Below are 24,766 nucleotides of genomic sequence, written 5' to 3' on the forward strand. Positions count from 1 at the left end.
TAGCCTTCATTTGAGGCAGTTTACGGTCACCCCCTGGTTTCATAACTCGACATTTCCCATTCCTGAATACTTTAACAGGGGGGGGGTCACTGTTCCCAGAAGTAGACTGTCCATCACCGTGGCGTCTAGCCTCACACCTGCCGTCTGAGACCAGGCGTGAAGCGGTGCTCCGCCGGCCCAGTGACATCCGATCCAGGGGTGACCAACAGCTGCACTCCGTTTCAGGCGCGGCGACGCCTTGGGGATCCCCCCGCTGGTTGGGAATGAGCGAATGAACTTTTACCTCGATGTGCTCGACTCCCATCGGAGGAGGAAGCTGCAGACTGAGAACACGATAATCATTTCGGAGGGAAGAAATGTGTTGAATTTAACGGGAAAAAAAAAATAAAATTCCACGATGAGCTACAGCTGCAGCTCCCATCCCCCGACGACACCCTGATTTATCTCGGAGAAGCTTCCCTCAACACCTCCAGGAGGAGGAACTTTCTAGCATTAATGAACATCGTGCGAGATTGGGGTGAACGCCCCTCCCGCAGGGCGTGAGGCGGGCCAGTTGTCGTGGCGATGAGTGATTTCTCACCCGTAGCATAAATAATCGGCTGGCGGCGCTCCGGCGAGGCCAAATTGAAAAACTTGAGTAATTTGGCCTCTGATGAGAAAACGATCTCCAGACAGCCGAGCGGCTGCAGGGAGGTCGTTTCTCACGTGTTTCGTCTTCCTGAAACACCGATGCTGAACAAACTGTACGCCGCGCGAGGCGCTTGGCTGATTTGTGGCGCGAGCAGCATCGGAAAACATTCTTTCCTGGAAATGGGGGTGCATGGCTAAAGCTAACAGTTAGCAACATAGCAGGAAGTGAGGTCGAATAAGAGAATAAACTCACGCCATTCAGTTTCAATACTCGAAAAAATACACTGTATATAGTATATATGTATATATACTATATCTATGCTAATATCTTTTTGATGTGTATATATAAATACACACTATACTAAAATACATAGCATATATTCACTATATACTAATACGCAGTAATCCCTCGTTATTTGCGGTTAATGTGTTCCAGCACCCACAAAAAACAAAATTCCACGATAAAGCGACAATTTATTATTTACGGTAATTTAAACGTTAATGAACCCCCCCTCCCCCCATACTGATATTAAACCACCTTCTATCTGTATTACCTTTTCCAACACGCTGACAGACTGCTTAAAGCACTTTTATGTTAAAGAGAAGTGTTTAATACACAGAAATACGCTGCGTAATGCGAGTCTTGGAACGCAGCACACACACGGATGCTGTCAGCCAATAGAATGCCTGTATGGTATCACATGACTACCTACTAAAAATCTGCGATATAGTGAAGTTATGCATTTTGAAGCGCGAATGAGATTAATGTATACGATATATACACTCTTATATACACAACTTTTATCCAATATACATATATTTATACTATATACTTTTATACATGTATAGCATAAAAATAAGTTTGAGTTAGCTAGCTTATTTTTCTACCTTTCTGCTAGCCAGTTAGCTTGTTTTAGGCTAAGTAGTCTAAAGTAACAAACACTGATCTTAAGTTCTCGCCAACTCTTTTCTTGCTTGTTGTGGGTTCGAGTCCCAGCATCCTGACGGACTGACGGGGACTCTGATTTGGATCAACGTTTAAACACTGAACACTTTTGGATGCGTACCGTCGTTTTACCTCAGAGACGTTAAACACCTTCAGACAAACACAAAAAGGAGTCCAAACGTTTCACATTTAATGCCCTGGGCTTTATTGTCTTATTTTAGTGAGAGTTCTGTCACATTTTTTTAGTCTTTTCAGCCTCCAGGTGGGACAAGTAAACCTCAAGGATAAATCCTGCCATTGGACTGGGCATTCAGATCCGACAAAGACGAGTAGCACTACTAAGTAACGCTGCCTTTGTGCCTAACTCTTCACAGAAGAGAGTACATAAATTTCCCCAAAGGAAGGCACCCAATACTTGTGGTTTTTGGCCTTGCAGCCGTCTGGAGATTCTTTTTTCAAAGAAAAAAAGGAAAATAAAGAAAAGAGGAGGGGACAGCGAGGAATCCTCCCTCGCCAACCCCCCCCTCATTAGCATTTTTTTGTTATTAAAAACTGGAATGATGAAACACGTACAGCGATCACTGCCCATTCACCTCCCTTATCACCTAATGCAAGTAACAAATGAACCAAAGAATGAAGTCTTTCAATGAACCAAAAAGCTCACCGTCGAGTTTTAACCACAAGGAAAGAAAATACAAAAATAACTGAATTTGTCTTTACAATAAAAAAAAAAGTGATAAAACAAATAAAAAAAACTGAGGGGAACTGGGTATGAAAATGACAACCAGCCCCCCCACCTTTAAAAACAAACTGAAATACAAAAGCAGCATTGATATTTATCAAAAAACCATGAACAGAAAACATCACAAAAAAATAGTGCTTTAATCAGAAGCAGCAAAGGCTTCTGGGAAGAGACTTCATCCCCGTTTTGTTACTTGTGTTTTGGGACAATGTTGATGGAAGCTCCCAGGAAGAGAAGAGCGCCCCCCCCTCGCCGCCTCCTTGTGAACCGCAGCCACCCGCCAACACACCACCTCCTCTTCCTCCTCCTGGCCTGTATGTATGTCACCATTGATTTTTTTTCCACACGATCCACAGAGAAGCACAGGGACCCGAAAATAAACGTGGGTGGGTAGGGTGGGGGCCTGCTGTGTGTTCACAATATACAAAAATACCCAGGAGTCCGTAGCTACCTAACATTTACTACAGCACAGGAACCAACGAAGGTACAGTGTACAAAGAAAAAGAACAAACAAACCCAAAACAAACAGAAACCTGTAAACACGGCACAATAAATAGATAAAACCAGCAGGCGCCGCCCCCCCGGCCCCCCATGCACAGGATGTGAGAAACTATACAACTCCCACGGCTAGCACACTCGCCACGCCCCCCAATCAGCTTGGTTTTGATTTTTTTTCCTTTAAACGTTTGACTCCCAAGTGCAAAACATCACAAATGGACATTTCTGTATTCAAGTAGTATTTACAAAGGGGGTGTTTACAAATATGTAGTTATTGTACACATACTAACTTTGTCATATTTCATAATTTACACGTCAATCTTTGTACTTTTAACAAAACAAAAACCAAAACTGAAATAAAAAAAAAAACAAGTTTTTTTTTTTTAAAAAAGTATGAGAGATGAGAATTGCAAAGCGAGCGGCCGTCGCCGTTCATCGGCCGTCGCCGTCAGGAGTCCTGCTGTCCCTTTTTGCATTCCCGATGCTACGATGCACAGCACCTTTAAAGTGTGGACTCCCACCGCCCCCCAGCGCGGCGCGGCGCCGCTACGTCACCTCCATGGCCACTGTGTTGTCTGCTATACTGCTCAGCGCTGGCTTGTCTTCGTCGTGATTATCCCTGTGGACGAGAACAGAGGGTTAGCGCCTCCAGGGAACACCCCGCCGCTGGCGCCGGCGAGTTTTCTGTCGGCGTGGATTCATCAGTTTTCTCCGGTGGACGCTGCCTCAGATGTTTATTCGCTGACAAAGTCTTTATTCTTCATCGGTGTGTTTAATGTGCCGTCTGAGAACAAGGGGGGAGGGGGAGGTGTTTGAGACGCCGCCATGTGATCGTTCACACCTGTGTGTGTGTGTGTGTGTGTGTGGGGAGGCTTCAGACACTAGCGGCAGCCTCCGAGTGAACGTCTGCTGACACCGCATCAGGATGCAGTCGATCAACAAACGTCTGCTGGCGACGCCTCGACCTCAGCTGGGAGGTCAGGGACTCGCCGCTATCGCTAGTTAGCGAGCTAGTGGGACGTCGTTAATCCCACAGATTAAACTGACTGGACTCAGAAGCGGAGATGAAGAGGAGTCGTTCATTAGAACTGTTCAGTTTGAGTCCAATGGGAGACGTCATAAAGCTGTTAGTGATGTTTACGTGTCTGAAACCATTGATTAATGTTTACTTGTTAGCATTAGCTAAAATACAATTAAACAATAATTTGCCCATTTTAAACTTTTTTGTTAAACTACAATCATTTTCTCATGTCTGTCTTGAGCTTTTTTGTCAATCATGTCACGCAAAATATCAAATAAATCTGCAAAATGCAGAACACTTCCTGTCAGTGATGCCACTAACAGGAAGTGACATCATTTAAGAGTTTGGGGAAGAAAAGTTCAAACAATGGTGAGTGTTGGTTTTACTTTCAAGAACATTTTTGCTAGATTTTTCTTTCACTTTAGATTTTCCAACTCGTCACATTTAACTCAGTAAAAAAAAATAAAAAAAGATAAAGACAGACTTTTCTGGATGTAATGTTAAAATAATGCTAATGCTAATGCTAGTGCCTGAGGTTGAACCATCCTTTTACATTCCACATGGAATAATATTAAAATATTCCCAGGTCCCGAGCCGACGGTCCCTATGACCCCGCCTCACCTTGACCCCAGGTCGATGGGCGGAGCTCCAGACACTTTGGGCATCTGCAGGTTGTTGGCGGCGGACAGCTTTAAGGCGGAGGCCGGCACGCTGCCGAGGGTCCGGGGGATGTGGCGTCCTGCCAGGCTGGCGGCGGACGGGACGCTCAGACAGATGTTGTTCCCGATGAGGACCTGAGTGGTGGCGGGGGTGGCGTTGGGGGCGCCGCATCCCAGGATGCCCAGCGCGGTGGCGGCGTGGGCACCCGGGGTGGAGGCGAGGGAGGTGGGGATGGCGTTGGCGGGAGAAGCGGCGGTGGGATTGGAGGAGGGCTGGAGGAACGCGGGGGCGGCGTTGGCGGTGGGGTGTGTCAGCTGGTTCGTCGGGTGGAGGGGGGCGGCACCGGAGAGGTGGAGGCCTTTGAACACACCTGGAGCAGAAGAAAAGCGCTCAGTCTAACGCAATCAGAAGCAACCCGCTGCTCTGGAGCTGCTGGCGGCGCAGCCAGACGTTGATGCAACACGACGGTAACCTTCACGCTACGACGCTTGGCCCCGCCCCTTTGCTACGAGGGGGAAAACCGTTCCTTTTCTTTCTAAATGTGAAGCCGCGGCGATGTGAAACCAATCGCTGGAACGGCTCCAGGCGTGGCGTCGTTGTCTCACCTGCTCCCGTCAGGACGCCGTTCACGCCGCTCGCCAGCACCAACTCCTCTTTGGACTTGAAGGTCAGCAGCTGGTCCGTGGTGACGAGGGCCGAGGCGGCGAACTGGGCGCTGGCCTGGTCCAGCGTCTTGGACGCGAGCGCCTGGGCGGGGGGAAAACCAGAGGGGAAACGTTTGGAAACGAAACCAGCCAAACTGCACGTGTCAGCGTTCCTGCTGCCAAACAAGAAGTTGGCCGGGATGCATTGTGGGAATGAGGAAACCACCTCCCCGCTGGCTGAAACCAGCGCTAGCGTATGCTAAAGGCTGGGTTGTGCGTCCGCCGTCACTCACCTGTGCGTTGTTAGCGGTACCGGCGTTGCTAGCTTGCTGCTGCTGGCTCTGCTCCAGCTGCTGCTTCTGCATGAGGACCAGCTGCTCCTGGTGCTGCTGGTACTGCTCCGCTGTGAACACTGAGGACAGAACAGGACTGTTCAGACGTTCCCTCTCCTAGGTAACAACAACCATTTAGATACTGCCCTAAATTGTGGACTATAAGCTGCTCCTTTTTTCACTGCGGTTAAAACAATTAATAAATTTTTACAAGCTCTGGCAGGAAAAGCAAGAGCGATATAGACAGGTGGATGAGATAACATAACCAGGAACATGCTGCCGTTTGATCGTTTTTAGCAGACTTTTTGTACATCATGCACACACCTTAGGAATGAAAAACAGTAAGTAAGCCACAGATTTTAAGTTAAAGCCAATCAATCTGGCTGTCGCAGTACAAAACAGAGCTGCTGCACGTTAGCTTAGCATTAACGATTCGATGGATTTACTGCCGTAATTACAAACTTGAGAAATCTTTACGTAAATATCACGTTACATCACCTCGACACCTGCACATAAAGCTTTACTTTGTTTAAAATTCAGCTGGTGCGGCTTATATTCAGGTGTGCTCAATAATCTGGAAATTATGATAAACAACAACACAAAACCACAACATGACACCACTTCAGCTACAAGAACGAGACACATGACAGGAAGTGCAATCAATCTCAAGCAGCAAACATTTGAAGGTGCGACGGTACAGGGAAGGTAAACATGGATCGCACACAGCAGCAGCTGTATTTAGAAATCTTTCACTGTAACGCCCCCCCCCCCTCTAATCCAAGACAGGCGCTGCCCCACCGGTGAATTGGAAGTCTGTGTTAAACTCACTATTTCACAGAAGTGTTTCCACCGAGGCGTTTAGCAGTAACACGGAGGAAACGCTTTGTTCAGCGGCAGAATTTTGAATGTCTGAATACCAGAATAAAAAACTGAATACGGAGCAAAAGAAAACTGATGATCCTGAACACCATGTTAAGATCTCAGCAGCCTTGGGTTCAAAATCTCTTTGAATCACATTACTAGTTTTATAATTATTAAATACACTCGACTTCTAAACCTGTGAAACTGGAAAGTTTTCCGATCGGAAAGATCTGAACAAAACTTTGCCGTCTGTAGTCAGATCATCACCATTAAAGCATCAAAACACACTGTTATGATTTCACAGTGAGGCTAACCTTTGACCCTGAGGGATAATAAATATTACTAATGGACTGACACATGACAGGAACTTAATTCCAGCAGTGTTTTGTTTATTCCTCGCTGACCTTTATCAGCCAGAACTCCCACGAGGCTTTGGTGTGACGGACGGAAGCAGAACGGTTTTAGAACATTCAAAATAATACGTCTTAAAAAAATATCCAGACTCGACAGATATTTAAGCTCCGCCTGAACCCGTCTCTGTTATGATGCCGCTCCAGCCTGCCCCCCTCCCTCTCTGAATCCACCATCCACATAACACGCTTCTAATGGAGTCCCAGGATGCTTTGGGGTGGAGGGAATGCGTCACACCAACGCACAAAGTTCGTGTGATTAAGCGGCAGCATGGGAGTCCGGGCCTCATTAAAACGTTGTTGTGCAAGAACAGCTGCAATCTCATCGAGACGCCGCCGCCGTGCTGCCCCCCGGGCCCGACGCCGCGCTGCCCCCAGGCCCTGATGCCGCTTTCCCAGCCGATAAATATTCACGTGCACCTCGATTCATTCTATTCATGGGAAAACAACGTTCCCTCCTGCACAACTGGATTTAGACGCGTCCAACAGGAAGCATCGTTTGTCACTGGCCGAGCTCCAAGCCGACGATTCAGTCGCCGCTCGCAGGAAGTTATTTATTCATCGGGCCGTTTGGTTATGTCAGACAGACACCCCGCCGTAACGGTTACACCGCAACACCCCGAGGAGCGCTGGGCCGCGAGCCCAGCAGGAATTAGTTTACAATACACACATACCAAGACACACAATCAAACAGGTGTTTTCTGACAAAGGAAACACCAGCATCAGGAACAACTTCAGGGTTGTTAGTCTGGTTCAACTAAAGAGGCATAAATCTAGCTTTACAAATATTCCTTCACAGAGTTGATGCTTATTATTTATCAGACGCTGTGACACAAAAAAAACATCTAGAGCTTTAAATCCGCATTCAATTTGCAGGAGAGACGCAGAAACAACCACCCAAACTGTTCAGCGTCACACAGGAAACACACAGCAGCGTCACAAGAAGCCGACTCACCATTTACGGGTGGGGGTGCGGGGCCGGTGCGGTTCTGGGCTCCTCCAGACGGGGTCCGGGTTAGTCCCGATGCGGTGCGGCTAAAATCCCTAAATCCTCTGCGAAACGCGTCTCCTCCGCCCGGGAGGTGATGGGATAGCGTCCGTGGTCTGAAGTGCCTCCAGCGGCATGACTTAATGTTCAAAAGAATCTGGCTGAGGTCCGTGGGGGTGCGTGAAGATGGCGACCGGGACGACGGCGAGGAGGAAGAGGGGTGGTGGTGGGAGGAGCTGGTCAAGTCCGAGGTATTGGTTTCTGAGGTACTGGTGTTGGCGTTGCAGAGTGGAAGCGGCAAGGCGAGCGGTTCGGGCTCCGGGTCGGAGTCCAGGTCCGTGTGCGCCCGGTCCAACAGGAACCTGAAAGCAGAGCCACGCCCACCGCGGTTAGACTCATGGCTGTGCGCGTGTGTGTGTGTGTGTGTGTCTATAAGTCCCTCCTGGTGCCGGAGCAAAGGTCACATCATAACCTTGAGGACAGGATCAAGCGTGTTTTTTTATCAGAACCGCTCTGCTGCGTCGTCATGGTAACGGGACACGAGCCACAGGACGTGTTGCCCCCAGCGGAGGGCTCTGAGCATCGTGGGTAGACTCTCACCTGCCCCCTCTCCCCACGCGGCGCCGGGCCAAGCCTACGCAGCAGCGCGGCGCGTTCAGCGACGTCAGGCAGTAGCGGAAGCGCGGGTCGCCTGGCCCCCCCTCCAGCGGGCTCGCCCACGGCCAGTCACCCCCCTGGTCCGGACGAGACTGATAGGGAGACACAAACAGAGAGGATGTGGAGCGGCCCAACTGATTGGATGACGGTGGGGGGGGGCGGGACTCACAGCGTAGTAGTGACAGCCGGCCTTCCTCCTGAACCCATAGCCCCCGTCGGGGTCGTTCTCCTCCTCCGCCTCCGAGGAGCCTGAATGGATCTGAAGGATGGAACAGGTTAGGAAAGAACGACAACCCCCCCACCACACACCCCCAACCCCGCCAGCGTTACCTGTGAGAAGGGCTCGTCGTCGGAGCTGGGGAAGTCGTACTGGTTGAGGTCCTTGGGGTTGAACGCGGAGGGTCCTGAATGCGGCGCCGCTGACAGGGGGGGGATCTTGGGCTTCTTCTCGTATTTCCGTTTGGTGCGCACCGCCTCCGTCTTCTCCGGCTGCGGGGGGGAATGCTCCGTGTTTATACAGCGGTATCAGAAAAGGCGTTCCGTGATGCGTGGCGGCGGCGGCCGATGGGCAGTAAGAGAGGGAGGGGGGCATTGATATGCAGATAGAGGCGTGTGCCAGATGCTGCTGCTGAGACAGATGGCTGGACTTCCTCCTCCTCCTCCTCCTCCCTCTACAACTCGTGCCACTGCTCACCCCCCCACCCCCTCCCTCTCAGCGGGATGACCCCCCCCCGTCTGAGCAGACTCCACTAGGATTAGTGTTTCCTATTCAGGCCCATTCACACACGGGACAAAGCAAACAGAGGCAGGAGCTCCATAGTGAGGAACTGCTGTGTCAGATCAATGGATTGGGGGGGGGGGGGTGTAACAGCCACGAGGAGCAGGGGGGGAGGGCAAACGACTGTAAACAAAAGGGAAACAGCCGACAAGCCGGTCCCGGGTGAACAGGAGAAGGCAGGGCTACGGGGCCGATGGAGTTTTGATCAGGTTACCCAGAGTTCACAGCGCCGCCTTACTGAAGGGCGTGGCAATGGGAGGGCGTGTCAGCCTCATCATCACAATCAGTGTCATGTAAATACTGACGGACTGAACCTCGCCTGATTGGCTGCTCAGGCCCCACCCGGCGCCGCCTGCTCCCTGGTAACCAATCACACACCAGGACGGAACCGGTGAGCCACTGAACAAAATCTAAACAGACGTCGGCTCCGCCTTTTCAACCACGATGGAGGTCAGAACGGCGTTCTGCACCATCGCCGTGTGAATCGGCTCCGCTGAAGGACGAATGTGAACTCAGTAACGTTTACAGACATTGTGTTCCACCGCCCACACACACACACACACACACACACACACACACACACACACAGCAGCTAGAAACGAAAACTCTTCTCCACTCTCTTGACATTATTGGGAGAATGCCAGCGTGTGTGTGTGTGTGTGTGTGTGTGTGTGTGTGTGTGTGTGTGTGTGTGTGAGAACGAGCAGAGGACTCCTACCTTCTTGTAGTCCTTCATGTCCAGGTGGTCCTGGTGTCGGTACTGGCTGCTGTTGGACAGGGGGATGATGGGGATGGTGTAGACGGGCTTCATCAGGGCCCTCTGGGCGAGGGCCTCGGCCATCACCTCGCTGCCGAAATCCGGCATGGTGTTTCTAGGGGGTGGAGGGGGGGGGTGTTTGAGTTAATCCACTACAGCTGATGGTCATAAACGCCTCCTCCTCGTCCCAGACGCAGCACCTGATCCCTCGACAGCAGCTGGAGACGCTCAGCGGCGGACAGCGCGGTCCGATCCGGTTTGATGTGCGGGGCAGAAACCCGGGGACCCCGCATAACGAGAGGAAATTGAAATGTCGCTACGAATCAGAAGCACTTCGAGGGGAAGGGTCCAACCGCGGCCCCGCTGACGGCTGCTCTCAGAGCGAATTCATTCCGTTCAGATGGGCCACAAAGCCCCCGCCGAGGGCGAAACGCAACGACTCGACGACCGGAGGAGACAAATGGAAAAAATACAACGCAACATAATCAAACCAAATCGTTCAGCGGAGATGGGGGGGGGGGATTGTCGCCCGTGAGCTAATCTGCATGACATCGCTAAATAAACACGATGAACGCTAAATTGATTCGGCGTGCAAAACAGTGTGGCCCCAATTAACACGAGCAGCGAAGCCTGACGGGCGACGCCGTTCCATCAATCTCCCAACCGGCGACGCCAGACCGATCGAACGCGCGTTAACCCCGTAATGCACCTGGGAGGCAACACCCAGATGTTGGCCCTGGCGGCGGTCACGTGACCCCCTCGTTCTTCACCTCTTCTCCACGATCTCCAGCGTGAGGTGCAGCAGCTCCCTCTTGCTCTTCTCCCTCCTCTTGATCATCTCCAGGATGGTGACGGCTCGGCTCAGGTCGCGGCGCAGCTTCAGCATCTTCTCGTACGACGCCTCGTCGTTTTTGCGGTTCTGAAACGGGAAGCCCAAATCGGTGACCTCGGCCGGTTTTCGGGTTCTCTTTTTCCGTTCCGGTGCCGCCTCGGGGTTCCTACCTTCCGGGTCTGCATCTTCTCGGTCCGCCGGCGGAAGGCCACGTAGGGGTCGCTGGTGCTGGAGCCGTCTCTCTTCTCCTGCTTGACGTTGGGGATGAGCGAGCCGCCCTTGCAAGTTTTCCTCTTGCGGCTCCAGTAGTCGAACACCTCCTTGATCAGCTCGTCATCCTCCTTCAGCAGCAGCTTGGCCTCCTGCAGGCTGACCAGCTGGGGGGGGGGGGGGCACAGATTTAACAAGTAGTTTGAAACAAACTGCAGCCAAACATGTGACCACCAAAGCGCGGCAGTTCGACACCTACCTGCTGCCCGCTGCCTTTCTCCAGCCGGTCTATCATTTCTTCAAACTGCAGCGCCGTAATTTCCATTTTTTTCTTCAGCTTGTTCACAAACGTGTCGTCCTCCGAGTCCAGGTCGTAGTCCGGCTGCTCCGTGTCCAAACTGAAAGCTGTGAGGGGGAAGAAGAGGGTCAGACGGCTGCACAAACGCAACAACACGTCAGGTTAAGGACGACGGGTTTGAGAAACGTGTCATTAACAAGTTTCTCGGATCCGTTGCTGTGATTCTGTCATTCTATGAACCAGACAAACAGCGAGCACAGAACCGCTCCTTTTAAGGATTGTGACATCAGGCCGGAGCAGCCGATCGCTGATTCACATGTCGTAAACATGATCAACGGCACGCAGATGAAGAGTGAGATTACGTCACTCTTGTAAAGTCAGGGCAAAAACTAAACAACAACGTTAGCTTAGCTGCAGCTAGTGCTGCTGGACTCAGGTCTTTTATTATGATTAACCGACACTGACTACTAAAGCAGCTAATGCTCCGTACACCACTCTTAATCGAACGACAGTGAAAGGGGACTCTGATGATTAGTTCAGGAGAACGTGCCCCACCCCTCTGACCCTGGGAATCGTACATCGGGTGTGTGACACATTCACGCCGCCGTGCTAGCGACGGCAGGAAGCTGCGGCGGCTCAACGCTCCAAACTCTGGCGCCGTCGGAGCGCTTCACATCTCGTCTCTGTTATCGTCCCGCTGACCTCTAATCGGTTTCGCTCCGACACTTTCAGAACCCCCCCCAGACGCTTCCTTTTATCACATCGGAGCCTCCAGGGGACGGGAGCTGTGTGCAGGAAGTGTGTCAGACACACACACACGTCTCCGTTTACTGCTTCTACGTGACACAAATAAACCCCGCTAACGTTCAGCCGCCCATCACAGCTGGCGAGCCCCCTCCCTACCCCCCCTCATCGCCACGTGACACTCACGCTGTATGTGAATGAGCTGCTTTGGCATCTTGAACTCCCCGGGGTAGAGGGACTCGTAGTGCGTGATGTTGCGCTCCGCCTCGGGGACGGGGATGACCATGTTGTCGCGCTTCTCGCCGTAGACCTGCTGCGCTGAGATGGCCCGCTGGAGGTGGTGCTCCTGGGGGAGACAGGAAACAGCTGATCAGGACAGGAAACAGCTGACCAGGACAGACCAGAACCGATTCCGTGGATACACGTTACAAATATGAACCCACGCTGAAAACAAACGTCGCTTCAAGAGGCGTTTCAATCGTTTCACATTCGTTTCCAGATGTGGGAACAAAACAGGCCTCATTTTACGACACGAGAGCCTCAGAACGATTACCAAGAAAATTATCCTCTTATCACGAGATCAAAACGACAAATCTTTACACCAGGAAGTAGACATCATGAGCACCATATGTTGTAGAAGCGACACGCAAAACATTTGAGAATTCGAACCCTAAAATAAGAACATTTGCATGTTTTCCCGTCTCTGCGTCCGCCCTGAAGCTCGTGAGTGGAATTATGAGCAATCCATCAAAATGAGGGCGAAACACGACGGCAGTTAACAAATATAAAGCAGTGATGTTCCCTAAATGTGTTGGCGGATGGATACAACATCAGTGAGACCGGATCTCATTCTTGTTGGTGGAGTTAAGACGTAGCTCGTGTGTTCTTGTGCCTTTTTTGTTTTTTATCATTGTTTACGTAATATATAATTAAACACAGGTAAAATCTGCGTGTCTATTGGTTGAAAAAAATGTTTTTTCATAATTTAGGGGGTGTGGTTCTATTTAACTGACTGGAATGGATTAAAATGATTTTAGTTAATGTAAATGGGGACATGTTGTCCCGCATTAAACTGGTATTGAGGTTCTATTTTATCTGCAGCGGCACACACCACACCTGCACAGGTATCACTACTATCACTGCTAACAGCTGCAGTGAACTCCTGATAAAAACACGGGTAAATTCCCGCTCACGTGGGAGAACTGGGGGGGAGGTCCACATTGGAATGCGTGGAATCCGTGACCCGGCAACGAGTTCACGAAGCGAGAGAAGAAAAATCTGTCCTACGAGTTTAGAAGAACGTCGCCGCAGACGGAGCCACACAGGAAACACCTGCAGGAGTTCTCCAGCTGAACATCTGCTTTACTGCTCCAGCAGGTCGACTCCTGGACTCCAATGTTTTCACGTTACGTAATCGGGGGCCGACGGATGACGTTAGCGTTAGCCGCCGATGCGACGAACTCAGGGTCAACATCTGGATTAGCGACGGCGCCACCGATTAGAAAAGAACACTGGATCTGTGCTTTAGCTAACGGTTGATGCAACAGACGGCCAATCCGGTCCGTCCACAGGAACTCCAACAGAACTCCTACGCATTCACACTTTTCTTTTTACAGCCTTTGTTTTTTGTGGATTTCCAGAACTGGGTCAGCGTTTAAAGACGAATCCAAGTAGCATCAACAGAAACACGTCCACCGCGTACTAGCTAGCACCCGTCAAACCAACGAACGACTGTCGTGACCCGAGTGAGTTTCACACCAGCTGGACGTCAATGTACACAAACAAACAAACAAGCTCCCGCTCACAAATCACTCGCTCGCCCTCGTCCGACTGAAACTGGTAAGTTTTGGACCAATCACACGTTGTCTCACTTTGAGGCTAGAAGCATGATGCTAACCAGATAAGCTAGCTGCATCCACGTGTCAAGGATTGAGAACATAGAACCATCAAAGAGTGACTCAACGGGTTCAACATGAACTGAAGACACGCCATCAGAGAAATCACCCACTATCAAACCAAATGTCAGACCGTGGGAGGAAATGCATGATGGGACATTTCCTGTGGAGACTCAAACACCAGGAACGACAGCCAACAAACACGACGACGACTAAACGTTCACGTCTCCATCTGATCCCGACTGATCTGGTCACATGACAACATGACCTCAAACGCGACCTTGGGTGAACCCCGCCTCCTGCCTTACGTTGGGGGATAACACCTGTGCATTCAGACGGAGCGTGAACAGCCAATTAGACGGGAGACCCGCCTCCAGTCTGGCAGACGGCCGTCGTGATCCGACTACGGCCCCCAGGGATCAGATGTGTGATCCTTGCCTCCACGGGTCACAGCCGGGGATTTCCTCTGCTGGGGGGGATCAAGAGATTTTCTGAATGGAGCTCAGGAAGGAGGAAGAAGGGTTTCTACAACCATAACCTCAGACCAGAACCAGACCCGGTGGTTCTCTCCGGATGAAACCCTTCTAGACGCCGAGGCTTCGACAGAAGAGCACAAAACGAAAATCAATCTTTTCTCTGCACTGCGTGTTGCTTTCATTAAATGTTCCCAAGAAAAACAGATGCGTGAAACAAAAGTTGCCACAGCAACAAAGCCGTGGGCTCCAGCAGGTGTTTTCAGAGCAGAAACCTTGAGAAGGCCGATCGAGAACGCGACGCGAACGCCGTTTATTTAAAACACGTCTGACAAAAGTCCAATTCAAGCAGTTCTATCCTTCCTTCCTACGCTGCAGACTTTTTTATTCGCGCCGGCGGAACAAAATGTTCCTGCTTGTAGTTGTAGAATAACACAGGACACGTTTATACGTCCACAAGTATTTGAGTTCTGGAATCAATCAGTAAAACCAGTTACTGAGTTCATCCCATGAGTGTCATCACGCTAATGGGATGAGGTGTGATGACGCCTCATCCCATGAGCATCCCAACAACCACCCCCCCCTTGAATGGACCCGACTCCCAGCCGGCGTGCGCTCACACAACAACACGCCATTGTTGGCGGGCAGGAAGTGGGTCAGGGCGCTAAGCCACGCTCGGCCTCGTAGTAAAACTGCCCTCTTTATCTCTGATGTCACTCTTATGTAACACCATGTGTGCATGTGTACAGTAAGTGGGGGTGGGGGTGGGGGTTTACGCTGACTTTGCACCCCCCACGTGTCTGTGTCCGGGTGTGCACATCTATCACAGCTCTCAGTAATAAGTAATGACGCCTATAAATAACCAACACGTGCAGGTTGGACTTTTATACGACCAACAAAAACTGGAATTAAACATGTCAAATCTAGGATATACTTTACTTAATTTAAATTTACCAGTTTGGGATCAAGTATATCTTAAATGTGGATTAGAACATGAAATACTCTCCATCTGCTCAGGAATTAAACTTTTTTTTAAAAAAATCTGCACAAACAAAAATAAATTAACGTTGACATTTTTGAAGCCATTCCAGCAGGAACTTGTTAAACTGAACCACACCTGATTAAAAAAGATTTTAAAAAAGAAGATAAAATCCACCTGCTATGACGTTTCCGGTGAACAATAGCATGAAGTGGTTAAAAACACCCCACCCGCGTGTCCCGGCTGTCCCTCCAGCAGGACGGGGTTTGTCTCCGCACACATGGCGGAGCTGTCAACGCGCGGCGCTCCAGCTGTCAAACCGGAGCTGGGACGGGGAGCTCCGCGGCTCCCCCTGGCGGCCGCTCGGCGCGCCTACAGAGGCCTGTCCTCGCCCGCCTTCCCCTCCTGGACGAGAAAGTCAACAAAATGGTGGAGACGGCGACGAGTCACGTGACTTCTTTTGTGCTTTCGGCCGCCGTTTGACGCCAAACGAACCGGCGGAACTCAGGTTAGGAGCCGAACCCCGACCCGCCGCCGCCTAAGCTGCGGGTTTTCGGTCGAACGGCGCGGTAAAGCCTCGTCTCCGTCGAGATCCGTCGTGTGCGCGGAAAGAAGCGCAGATATGGCGGCCATTTTGCACCCAGCTTGCGCAGGCTGGATAAGCGGCGCCTCTCGGCGCGGAAACACGTCCGCGGACACCCGGCGGCGGCCGCTCACCAATAAAACCACCTACCGATTCCTCCTCTTTCTCCATCCCCGTCGGCATCTGCGGCACCGCCCGGTTGATCGAGGCGTATTCGTGCAGGTCCGGCAGGTCCTCGCAGCGGAAGACGGGCAGGGGCTTGCTAGCATCCAGCGCCCGCGCCCGAAACGACAATTTACTCATGTTTTTATACGAAAAGACGCAGCATAAATCTATTCGGTCCGCTCGGAATCGCAGCAGCTCTGCCTCGAGTTCTCATGGAGGAATCCGGGGCGGTTCTCGGGGAGTCAGCCGGTCGAGTGGAGGCGGGCTTCGGGTCCGTAAGCAGCGCGAGCAGAGCCGGGGCGGGCCCGGGTCTCGGTCGCTCTCTGTCGGTGTGCTCTCGTGCTGCGCTCCGCTGGTCCTCCCCGGTTCAGTGCGCCATGACCAACATGGCGGACATTACAAACTCATGCAGCTCTCGGCTCGCGCCGCGCGGCCCAACCCCTTCGATCGCACCAACAGCCATTCCCACGCAGTTTCGCGCGCGTGCGCGCTCGCGAGACCCTTGGGGGGTACGGGAGAAGGCGGGAGGTGTTTCCGGCGGGAGGGGGGGGGGGGGGGGGGCACGAGATGCGGGACGCTGATGGAGAGGAGCGGGGCACGCGCGAGACTGAATAAACACTTTATGTTAGAATTAATAGAAAAATCTGAAAGAATTGAAACCCGGCCCACGAGACGCTCCGCGGGTTGTGAACACAATGACGTCAGAATCAACAATTAGCACACAAGTACGTTATGTGACGTCACGTTTTAACACGTTTAACTGTCTTTAACTCGTGTTAGAATGAACCCAAAAAGGAGGCTGAGAGGAAATTGTTTTGTGAAGAGCGCCACCGTGTGGCTCACACAACACACAACGACGCCCTTGTTTGATTTCAGTGCAAACACGAACGTAGAAACGTTTGAAGCCAGTAATAACAATGTTATAATTATTATTATTAATAATAATAGCTGATAACGTAATGAAATTTTTTGTTTTCGAAACACAACAGGCCAATCACGTGATAAAAGTCCTGAACCAAAAATGTAACTTTTAGCTAATACTGTAATAATTACGGGTTAAAGTTCGGGACTTCTGACTAACAAAGTAATAATTAGGGTTTAAGGTTAGGGTTACTAATAAATTCTTACATTATTAGCCAAAAGTTATTATGTTATTGGTTCTGGACTTCTAGTACATTACTGGCTTATTACTTTTCAAAAACAGGCACATTTATTACATTATCTGAATGTTTTGTTGCCTTGAACAAATTTTCCTTAACACTGACACAACACGCCAAAATGAAAACGGACGTGCAGTCAGTGCTGAACTAAAGATGTCATGTTGCTGCAGGATGAGCGATGCTAAAAACGAATCATTACCTCCATCGAGGCTGTAAACAAACTGAATAAAGATGTGGAAGATCGGAAACGATTTTAATGAATTAAGAGTGAAAATACTGAAGATTTCATTTAAATTAGTTCAGAATCCTGTCATAAAAATAGATTCTTTAGTTTCTGATTCTAGTTTCTGACGGTGGAGATCATCCTTTAATCCGTGCACCTGCTTATTTATGATAAACATGCTATTGTGTACTAATCACTCCTAATGGGCCTGTGTGATGTTATCACCATAATGAAGAAGAGACGCGTCTCCAACTCACACCAACGCGACGCCATTTATCAACTATCATTATTTTTGTGTAGCTTCATTATTTTAGTTCATAACTACCAGATGTGAAATCAGACAAATCTTCTGCCGCCATCGCTCAAAAGCTTCAAGGAGAGAGAGAAACGTTGGACGGGTCCTCCTGCAGATTACTGATGTGATTTCCGTTTGACCACCTGTTAGACGAGACGCCGACGGCCGGAGCAATCTGGTCGTTTGTTCAAAGCTCAAAACGCTGTCGGCTGCCTCTCAAGTCACAAACTTCAAGCGCGATCGCGTAGAACGAGTTTGGCAGGAATGATCACACCGAACTTCACGGAAACAAAATTACAGTTTGTTCATTTTCAATTTAGGACAAACGCGGCTGAACATCTGGTGCGTGATTGATGCTCATGTCTGATTAGAACGTGTCTCCAGGAGAGCAGCTTGCAAACACAACGGACATATGTTTGACTCTGTGGTCTCACATTAAGACACTGAACACACACACTGAACCTCAAAAGATCTTCTCCTGTTGGCATTTGTTCAGTTAAGAACTAAAAACTATGAAAGTTCCCCCATCTGGAGTTTCAATAGCGATCACTCGTCGCTCCTGTGGAGCAGGTATAATAAAACAGGGGGGGGGTTCAGAGGATAAAACGTTCATCTGATCGTTAACAAATTTTCCACAAGATAAGATGTTTTATTTAAGCGCTAAATGGGATTAATGCACTCAGGCTTAAGGCTTTATGGGTAATCAACAGATACCATCCCTATGGATATCAATGACTGTTATACACAGGTGCAAGTGTGTGAAAGCAAACAGAACTAAACCGTGTAATGAAGGTAAGAATTCAAACAACCTGTACGACAGGATGAGCATCCTGCAGGAATGAGTGATTGATACGGATCAGAGAAGTCGATCCTCATCCGTTTGGGAACAATGAGATCACATCTGGATTCCATGATGGAGACCTGTGGAAAGAGATTTAAAATACGAAAAAATAACCACAAATCAAATATGGATTTACGGTCATGGTTTAATAGATGCAGACATGTTTATTAGATCCCTTCTGGGGTATTAATTACAACATAACATGTGAAGAACATTTTGGAGCATGATCAAAAACACAAATATCAACAATTTCAATCCGGAATTAATCAATTTTAATCCGAATTGATGTGTGGAACGATGCAGATTAAGTTCCGTTGCATCACACCGAGCAGAGCCGAACATGGACGAGGAGGAGAGGAGGTGGAAGAGGACGACAGAAAGACAGCCGGAAACCGATTTAGCATTAAAGAACAAGAAGAACCGATACGGAAACGATTAAAAAAATAGCAGCTTTTAACGTGTTTCTAATTGTCTTCCAGCTTCCAGGTCGAACACAGCTGTTTACACAGGAGCACCGCGGATCGCTGACAGGCTGCTAACGCTAGCTTAGCCCACTGACACTGACCCTGCGCCATTTAGCAGCTAGCTCACAGTTTGCGGACAGACTGCCAACACTTTAACTCCAAGTCGGAACTAAGTTGTCGATAGTCGAAAGGCGGCTTCTTTTCCACCGGAACACCGGTAACAGAGGGGCAACTAGCGGGAGACGGGAGTTACAACTTACCCGCTGCTAGCAGAGCCACAGGGGAGGAAGGGGATGACGGCGGTTCTTCTGGTTGTCATGCTAGCCCGATGCTAACGCTAGTTAGCTCCCTTTAGGACGCCTCAGAGGGAAATTAATTTGGTGTGTTGTTTTTTTTTTCGTTAAAGTGGGTTTAACTCACTGTTAAAGGTCACCGGAAGCAAAACGGGACGCGGATAAACTGATGTCGTGTCGCTGAGTCTGAACTTTAACAGTTATCCGATCTCACTTCGACAAAAAAAAAGACCCAAACTGACCACAGAGCCACTTTAGAGACGGATTGTGATTGGAGGTTAAAAGCCACCAATCACCTGTAGGGAGCTCAGGGGCTGACGTCATCGGTCCCCACCGCCCACCCGGGAATAATAATAATAATAATAATAATAATAATAATAATAATAGATTAATAACAGATTAATAATGAACAATAGTAATTATAATTATTATAATAAAAATGATGTGCATAATAATAAAGTCTATAATGATAAACAAGATAATAATAATGAAAATAAGTTATTATTTAATTATTATTATTATACTGTTATTTATTGTATTATATATTTATGTGTTATTATATAATAAATAAAGGTGATGACTATGATAATTATAATATATTATTAATAATAATACAGTAATAATACTATCCAAAAGCTGTTTAAGTCAATCCACTGGACGTTAAGAAAGTTCTTGAAGACATTTCTTCTCTCATCCAAGAGACTTCAGTTCAGAACTGAAGAAGTCTCTTGGACAGACAGTAATAATACTGATAATTACATGAATAATATAATAATGATGATGACTATGATAATAATAATGATTAGAACAATATAACAGGTCACATTTTATCTTACTGACTCATGATGACTTCATTAAATCTTTACTAATTACATTGATGCAAACTGTTCATTCCACTGTATATAAAGTTAAAAGGAACTAGTCAATAAACATTTTATTCATGTTTATACTTGAAGTAGTTTATACATGAAGTATTTAAAATGAGATTTTCAGTGTTTTACTCATTTAAGTAAGTTAAATTCTTCACAATCAAAATGAAATTTTCCTCTTTAAATGCGACCATTACTTAACTTGATTAGATGGAAACTTTATTATCTATTAAAACACTGAGAATGGAAACAATAAAAGTACTGATGCTAACAATAACAGCACAACTACTGAGCTTTTATTGCAGACTCAACTTACGCAACTGAATAAATAAAAAAGCAAGAAGCTACACACAAAACCAATCTATTCACACACACACACACACACACACGCACGCACGCACACACACACACACACACACACACACACACACACACACACACACACACACACACACACACACACACAGGGAGCTGCTGACAAACTGCTGTTAATTTATTCAAGCCCCTCACAGACTAAGGAGTGAGGAGATGAAACAGCTCATGTTTCCCAACATGGCTGCAGCGTTTGTTCCGTGGCTTCTCTCCAGGACTGCATGGTCAGCCCCCCCCCCCCTGCTGCTGCAGGAACAGCCGACTCCTCTGAAGCTGTGATGTTTCACATCCTTTAAGATCACACACACACACACACACACACACACACACACACACACACACACACACACACACACACACACACACACACACACACACACACACACACACACACACACGAGAGAAAATAGTGCATGGTGGAAGCATATGGAGTCACTTTCTGTGCTACTCCACCACTTCTCACCTCCCACTGGCTGTTAGCGCTGCATGCACGCCTGCCCAGCGCCTCTCGGAGTGGAGGAGGCGTCGCTGTGATTAATATCGCTTTCCCAGCAAGGTCATCAGCAGCCATCTGTAGACGGCGGAGAAACCCTCGTATCCATTTGGATTCGAGCATCCCATTGTTTGGTGCGCCCACACAATTGAGCCCAGTGAACTAGCAAAGTGTCTGGATGCTCTTTTAAAGTTGCACAACACATCAAGTCGCATCCGGCCTGCAGATTTACGTACGATGGCTGCACAGGTGTCTGCGTAAAGCACCAAGAACCAAATCTGCCTCAAATAGTGCCTCTACCACTGCGAGGAGGCTTCAGCATTTCCAGCAGGTTGTCAGTTTCTCCTGTTGTCATGCAGAGGGCAGTGGAGACCCGTGGAAAACCTCTGCTCCCCACTGGGATTACCGAGCACAAACGCTCGCCTCGCTGTAGCTTCGCCCTCCGAGGCCTAACGTATAGAGCTCGGCGCAAACGGGAGATTCTCCTCGCATACATTTCCCTCGCAAAAGTTCGGAATTTGTAATCAGCTTCTGTGGATTCAACTCATCTGAGGGCAGTAACGTCACACATACCCCCTCACCTTGTACGAGAAGCAGTTTTATGTGCAATGCATGCTGGGAAGGAAAGATTTTATGTATTGATATCAAAGGGGAACGTGTCAGACATCGTCCTCCGTCAACCCCCCCCACCCCCTGCTAAACAAGTTGCAGCGACTGCTGACGGCGGATGAAAGATGTGCTTCGCAGCGGGGATGACGCTTGAAAACTAGTTCCCTTCGTGGCTGACAGTCGTCGCCACGACGTTCGCGGATGGAGTCGTCCCGCTGCTAAAGCTTAGCAACAATGCTACGCCGTGGTTGTGCTCACATGTTTGTTTTGTGTCTGATGAATTGAAGGTGATCAAACTTCTTCTTTTTTATTTTATTCTATTGCTATTCTCCCAAATGACACGCGCTGGCTGTTTGGGCTGGCATTGGGAAAACTCCCTGTGGACGTGGATGCTGACAGATCGTTTCCATGGCAGCGAAAAAGGAACACGTGGGTAAAACATCAGTGAGACCGCATCTCGTTCTTTACCACGTGTCGGTGGATGGATACAACATCAGCTTAGCAACACGTACGCTATCGCGGCTCATTTTAAATCCATTCTCTGGAGTGTAACTCAGTTGACTCCGCCCACCAGACCCCGCCCGTCTTAATTCTTCTCTATCGACCTCCATCTAAGCTTCTCCGTCCATCTTCATCTCTCTGCCTCCATCTCTATCTATCCCTCTCTATCGATCTCCATCCATACGAATACACAGGATTAATGAATATGATCGCAGGGGGGTCGCTTCTGGATCCATCCCTCCTGCAATAATATTTGGGTCATCCTGCTTAAAACAGGAATGGGGTAGTAGTTATTATTTATTTGTATCTTGAAAGCGGAAAGCACATGTGTCAAACTCAAGGCCCGGGGGCGAAATGGGGCCCGCCACTTCATTTTATGTGGCCCACGTTAGCATAAAAGGTCAGAGTGTCGAAAAATAAGTAGGTCAAAAATGTGTTTGATGTTATTTTTCTTTATTCTTTTTGGATAGTTTGATCCTTGATTAAACATAATTTATGTTGTTTTTTTTTTTTAATTAAATTGAATTTTAAAAAAAATTAAGGATTTATGTTATAACAGAGAAACAAGCAAACATTTTTTTTGGTGTAACTGTAATGTTTGTAACTTGAATAAGTAATAAATTCAGAGTTATTTAACATTAACAAGTAGTTATTTATTTTACATTTATTTTACATTACAATGAGTTACATTTAGTTACATTTATTAGTTAGATCGGGCCCTTTGATGACAGCCGTTATGCTGATGTGGCCCTCAGTCAAAATGAGTTTGACACCCCTGGAATAAAGGATGGAAAAGTATTTGGTTCAACGGATCTTTATTTATCTGAAAAAGCTTTAAAAGTGGTTTTTTTTTTAACTTTTCAATAGTCTGCAAAAAGAAAAGGCTCAATGGACTGTATTACAGCGCCTGATCTAACTGCTTATTAGCAGCATTCATGGTTTTTTGTCCACCAGAGCCACCGTAGGCCCGTCCTGACGGCGAGGAACCGGCATCGACGCAACAAACACAAATGTATCTGTAATCAGCCGCGGAGCGATGCCATCAATCTTCCCCACCGCTGTCCACCCCCTAATCCTCCCATCATGCCGCTCTCTCCATCACTCATTTCATTCACTTCCGCTGACAGACCTTCCATTTCCTCCAAATAAATAAACGGCGTTCAGGGAGGAGGAGCCGCTCTGTTACCGGCGCCGGCTAGTCATTTATCCAGACACGGATGAGTTAATAACGCAGCAATGAGGTCAAGACACGCCAAAGATGAGCCATATGGATGTTTGAAGATAGTTTACATTGAAGCACCGCCCACCCGGCGATCTATAGCCAATCAGTGAGATCGAAAGGTGTTTCCTGTCTTCTTCAAGCTCTTCATCCTGACCTTTAAATCTCCGTCTTTAGCTTCTCGCAGCAGCTTTGCCGCCTTCAGGACTTCAGATGGGAATCAATTTGGCACAATATCTGGACCATAGCGTGACACTGGCGCTCCTGGGGGGCCGCGGCGAGTCAATGCGCGCCGCCGGCCCGGTGAAATCATACACTCCACACCGTGATGGCTTGTTCTACTCGGTTCAAGCTGAGGTTTTTGTCTGTGTGAGAATGAGACATCACAAAGATAAAGATTTTTTTGTTTTTTCACGAGGGATTTGAGGGATTTGGTAAACAAACAGCAGAGCAAAGTGAGGCTAACGTGTTTTAGTAGCACATTTCTGCCCACAGTCTACTCTTATTCTTTTGAAGTTAGCTGCTAACTTTGTTTGTTAGGCTAAACTTTTTTTTTTTTTAAGTTTAAGACACTTGACTATGACAACCAACCAATCAAAAGTTTTGATCTCTCAAAAAAAGGCGCAAAAATTCATGCATACATTTGCGTGTCTCACCAACTGTATTTATAACTGTTTGCCGATCCCTTTGCTAAAGCTAATGCTAGCAACTTTGAAAATGTGTGAAAAGATTATATTGAATATGTTTTTCCTAACACCTCTGCCCTCTGCAACCGAATCTAATTATGTATTAAAACTGTGTGCCATTCAATAAATTGAATATAACACAAAAAGGGGGGGATTTGCAGGAACTTTTTAAGCCTAATATCAAACAGTTCTTCTGGCGTATTAATTTTTATGCTCCTGAACTTTAAATTACTCAGAAGTAAAATGTCACGCTGAGGCCAGCGCCGCTAGACGAGCCTCGCTTCCTTTCAGCCAATCTGCTCTTGCGAGAGGGAAAAACATCAGGAAGTCAATAAGATGCCAATCGACTGCTAACGGAGCGTCGCGATTGATTCGAGAGTTTCTGACAAGATTGGAAAAAGAATTACCTTTCAGCTTCGGGATACTTCCTGCCTCTGTGTGCTTAAAATCAGTCAAAGCATTCATTATGAAATGATTCGGGTTGGAAATGGACTCCCGGAGCAGCTTAGTATTCTGTCTCATCTATTGTCTGCAGTCCCTTTTTTTGGTACCTCCTACTCATAACTCCCACCGTTCAAACGCGACAATCTCCGCGCCGCATTCCGACTTCCTGCTGGGCTTCCTTGTTACCTCACCCA

At 48.3% G+C, this 24,766-nt stretch overlaps 1 protein-coding gene across 2 annotated transcripts; it reads right to left on the bottom strand.

The window, feature by feature from the left end:
- Window positions 1–1,744: 1,744 nt before the first annotated feature.
- Window positions 1,745–19,628, bottom strand: epc1a (enhancer of polycomb homolog 1 (Drosophila) a). 2 transcript variants are annotated; one of them, XM_068343800.1, is made up of 15 exons: window positions 19,347–19,628; window positions 18,591–18,702; window positions 12,195–12,354; window positions 11,226–11,371; window positions 10,927–11,133; window positions 10,695–10,843; window positions 9,886–10,039; window positions 8,720–8,878; window positions 8,559–8,648; window positions 8,333–8,481; window positions 7,700–8,094; window positions 5,435–5,553; window positions 5,103–5,244; window positions 4,459–4,867; window positions 1,745–3,435 (listed from the first exon to the last, which is right to left on the bottom strand). In XM_068343800.1, the coding sequence occupies exons 3-15, from the start codon at window positions 12,292–12,294 to the stop codon at window positions 3,363–3,365; spliced, it is 2,292 nt and encodes a 763-aa protein (XP_068199901.1). In that variant the 5' UTR covers window positions 12,295–12,354; window positions 18,591–18,702; window positions 19,347–19,628; the 3' UTR covers window positions 1,745–3,362. The 2 variants fall into 2 exon arrangements, with proteins under 2 accessions (XP_068199901.1, XP_068199899.1); XM_068343798.1 differs by lacking the exons at window positions 18,591–18,702; window positions 19,347–19,628 and adding an exon at window positions 16,089–16,568.
- Window positions 19,629–24,766: the final 5,138 nt, after the last annotated feature.

The sequence above is a fragment of the Antennarius striatus genome, chromosome 20 (assembly GCF_040054535.1).
Source record: "Antennarius striatus isolate MH-2024 chromosome 20, ASM4005453v1, whole genome shotgun sequence".
Taxonomy (NCBI): domain Eukaryota; kingdom Metazoa; phylum Chordata; class Actinopteri; order Lophiiformes; family Antennariidae; genus Antennarius; species Antennarius striatus.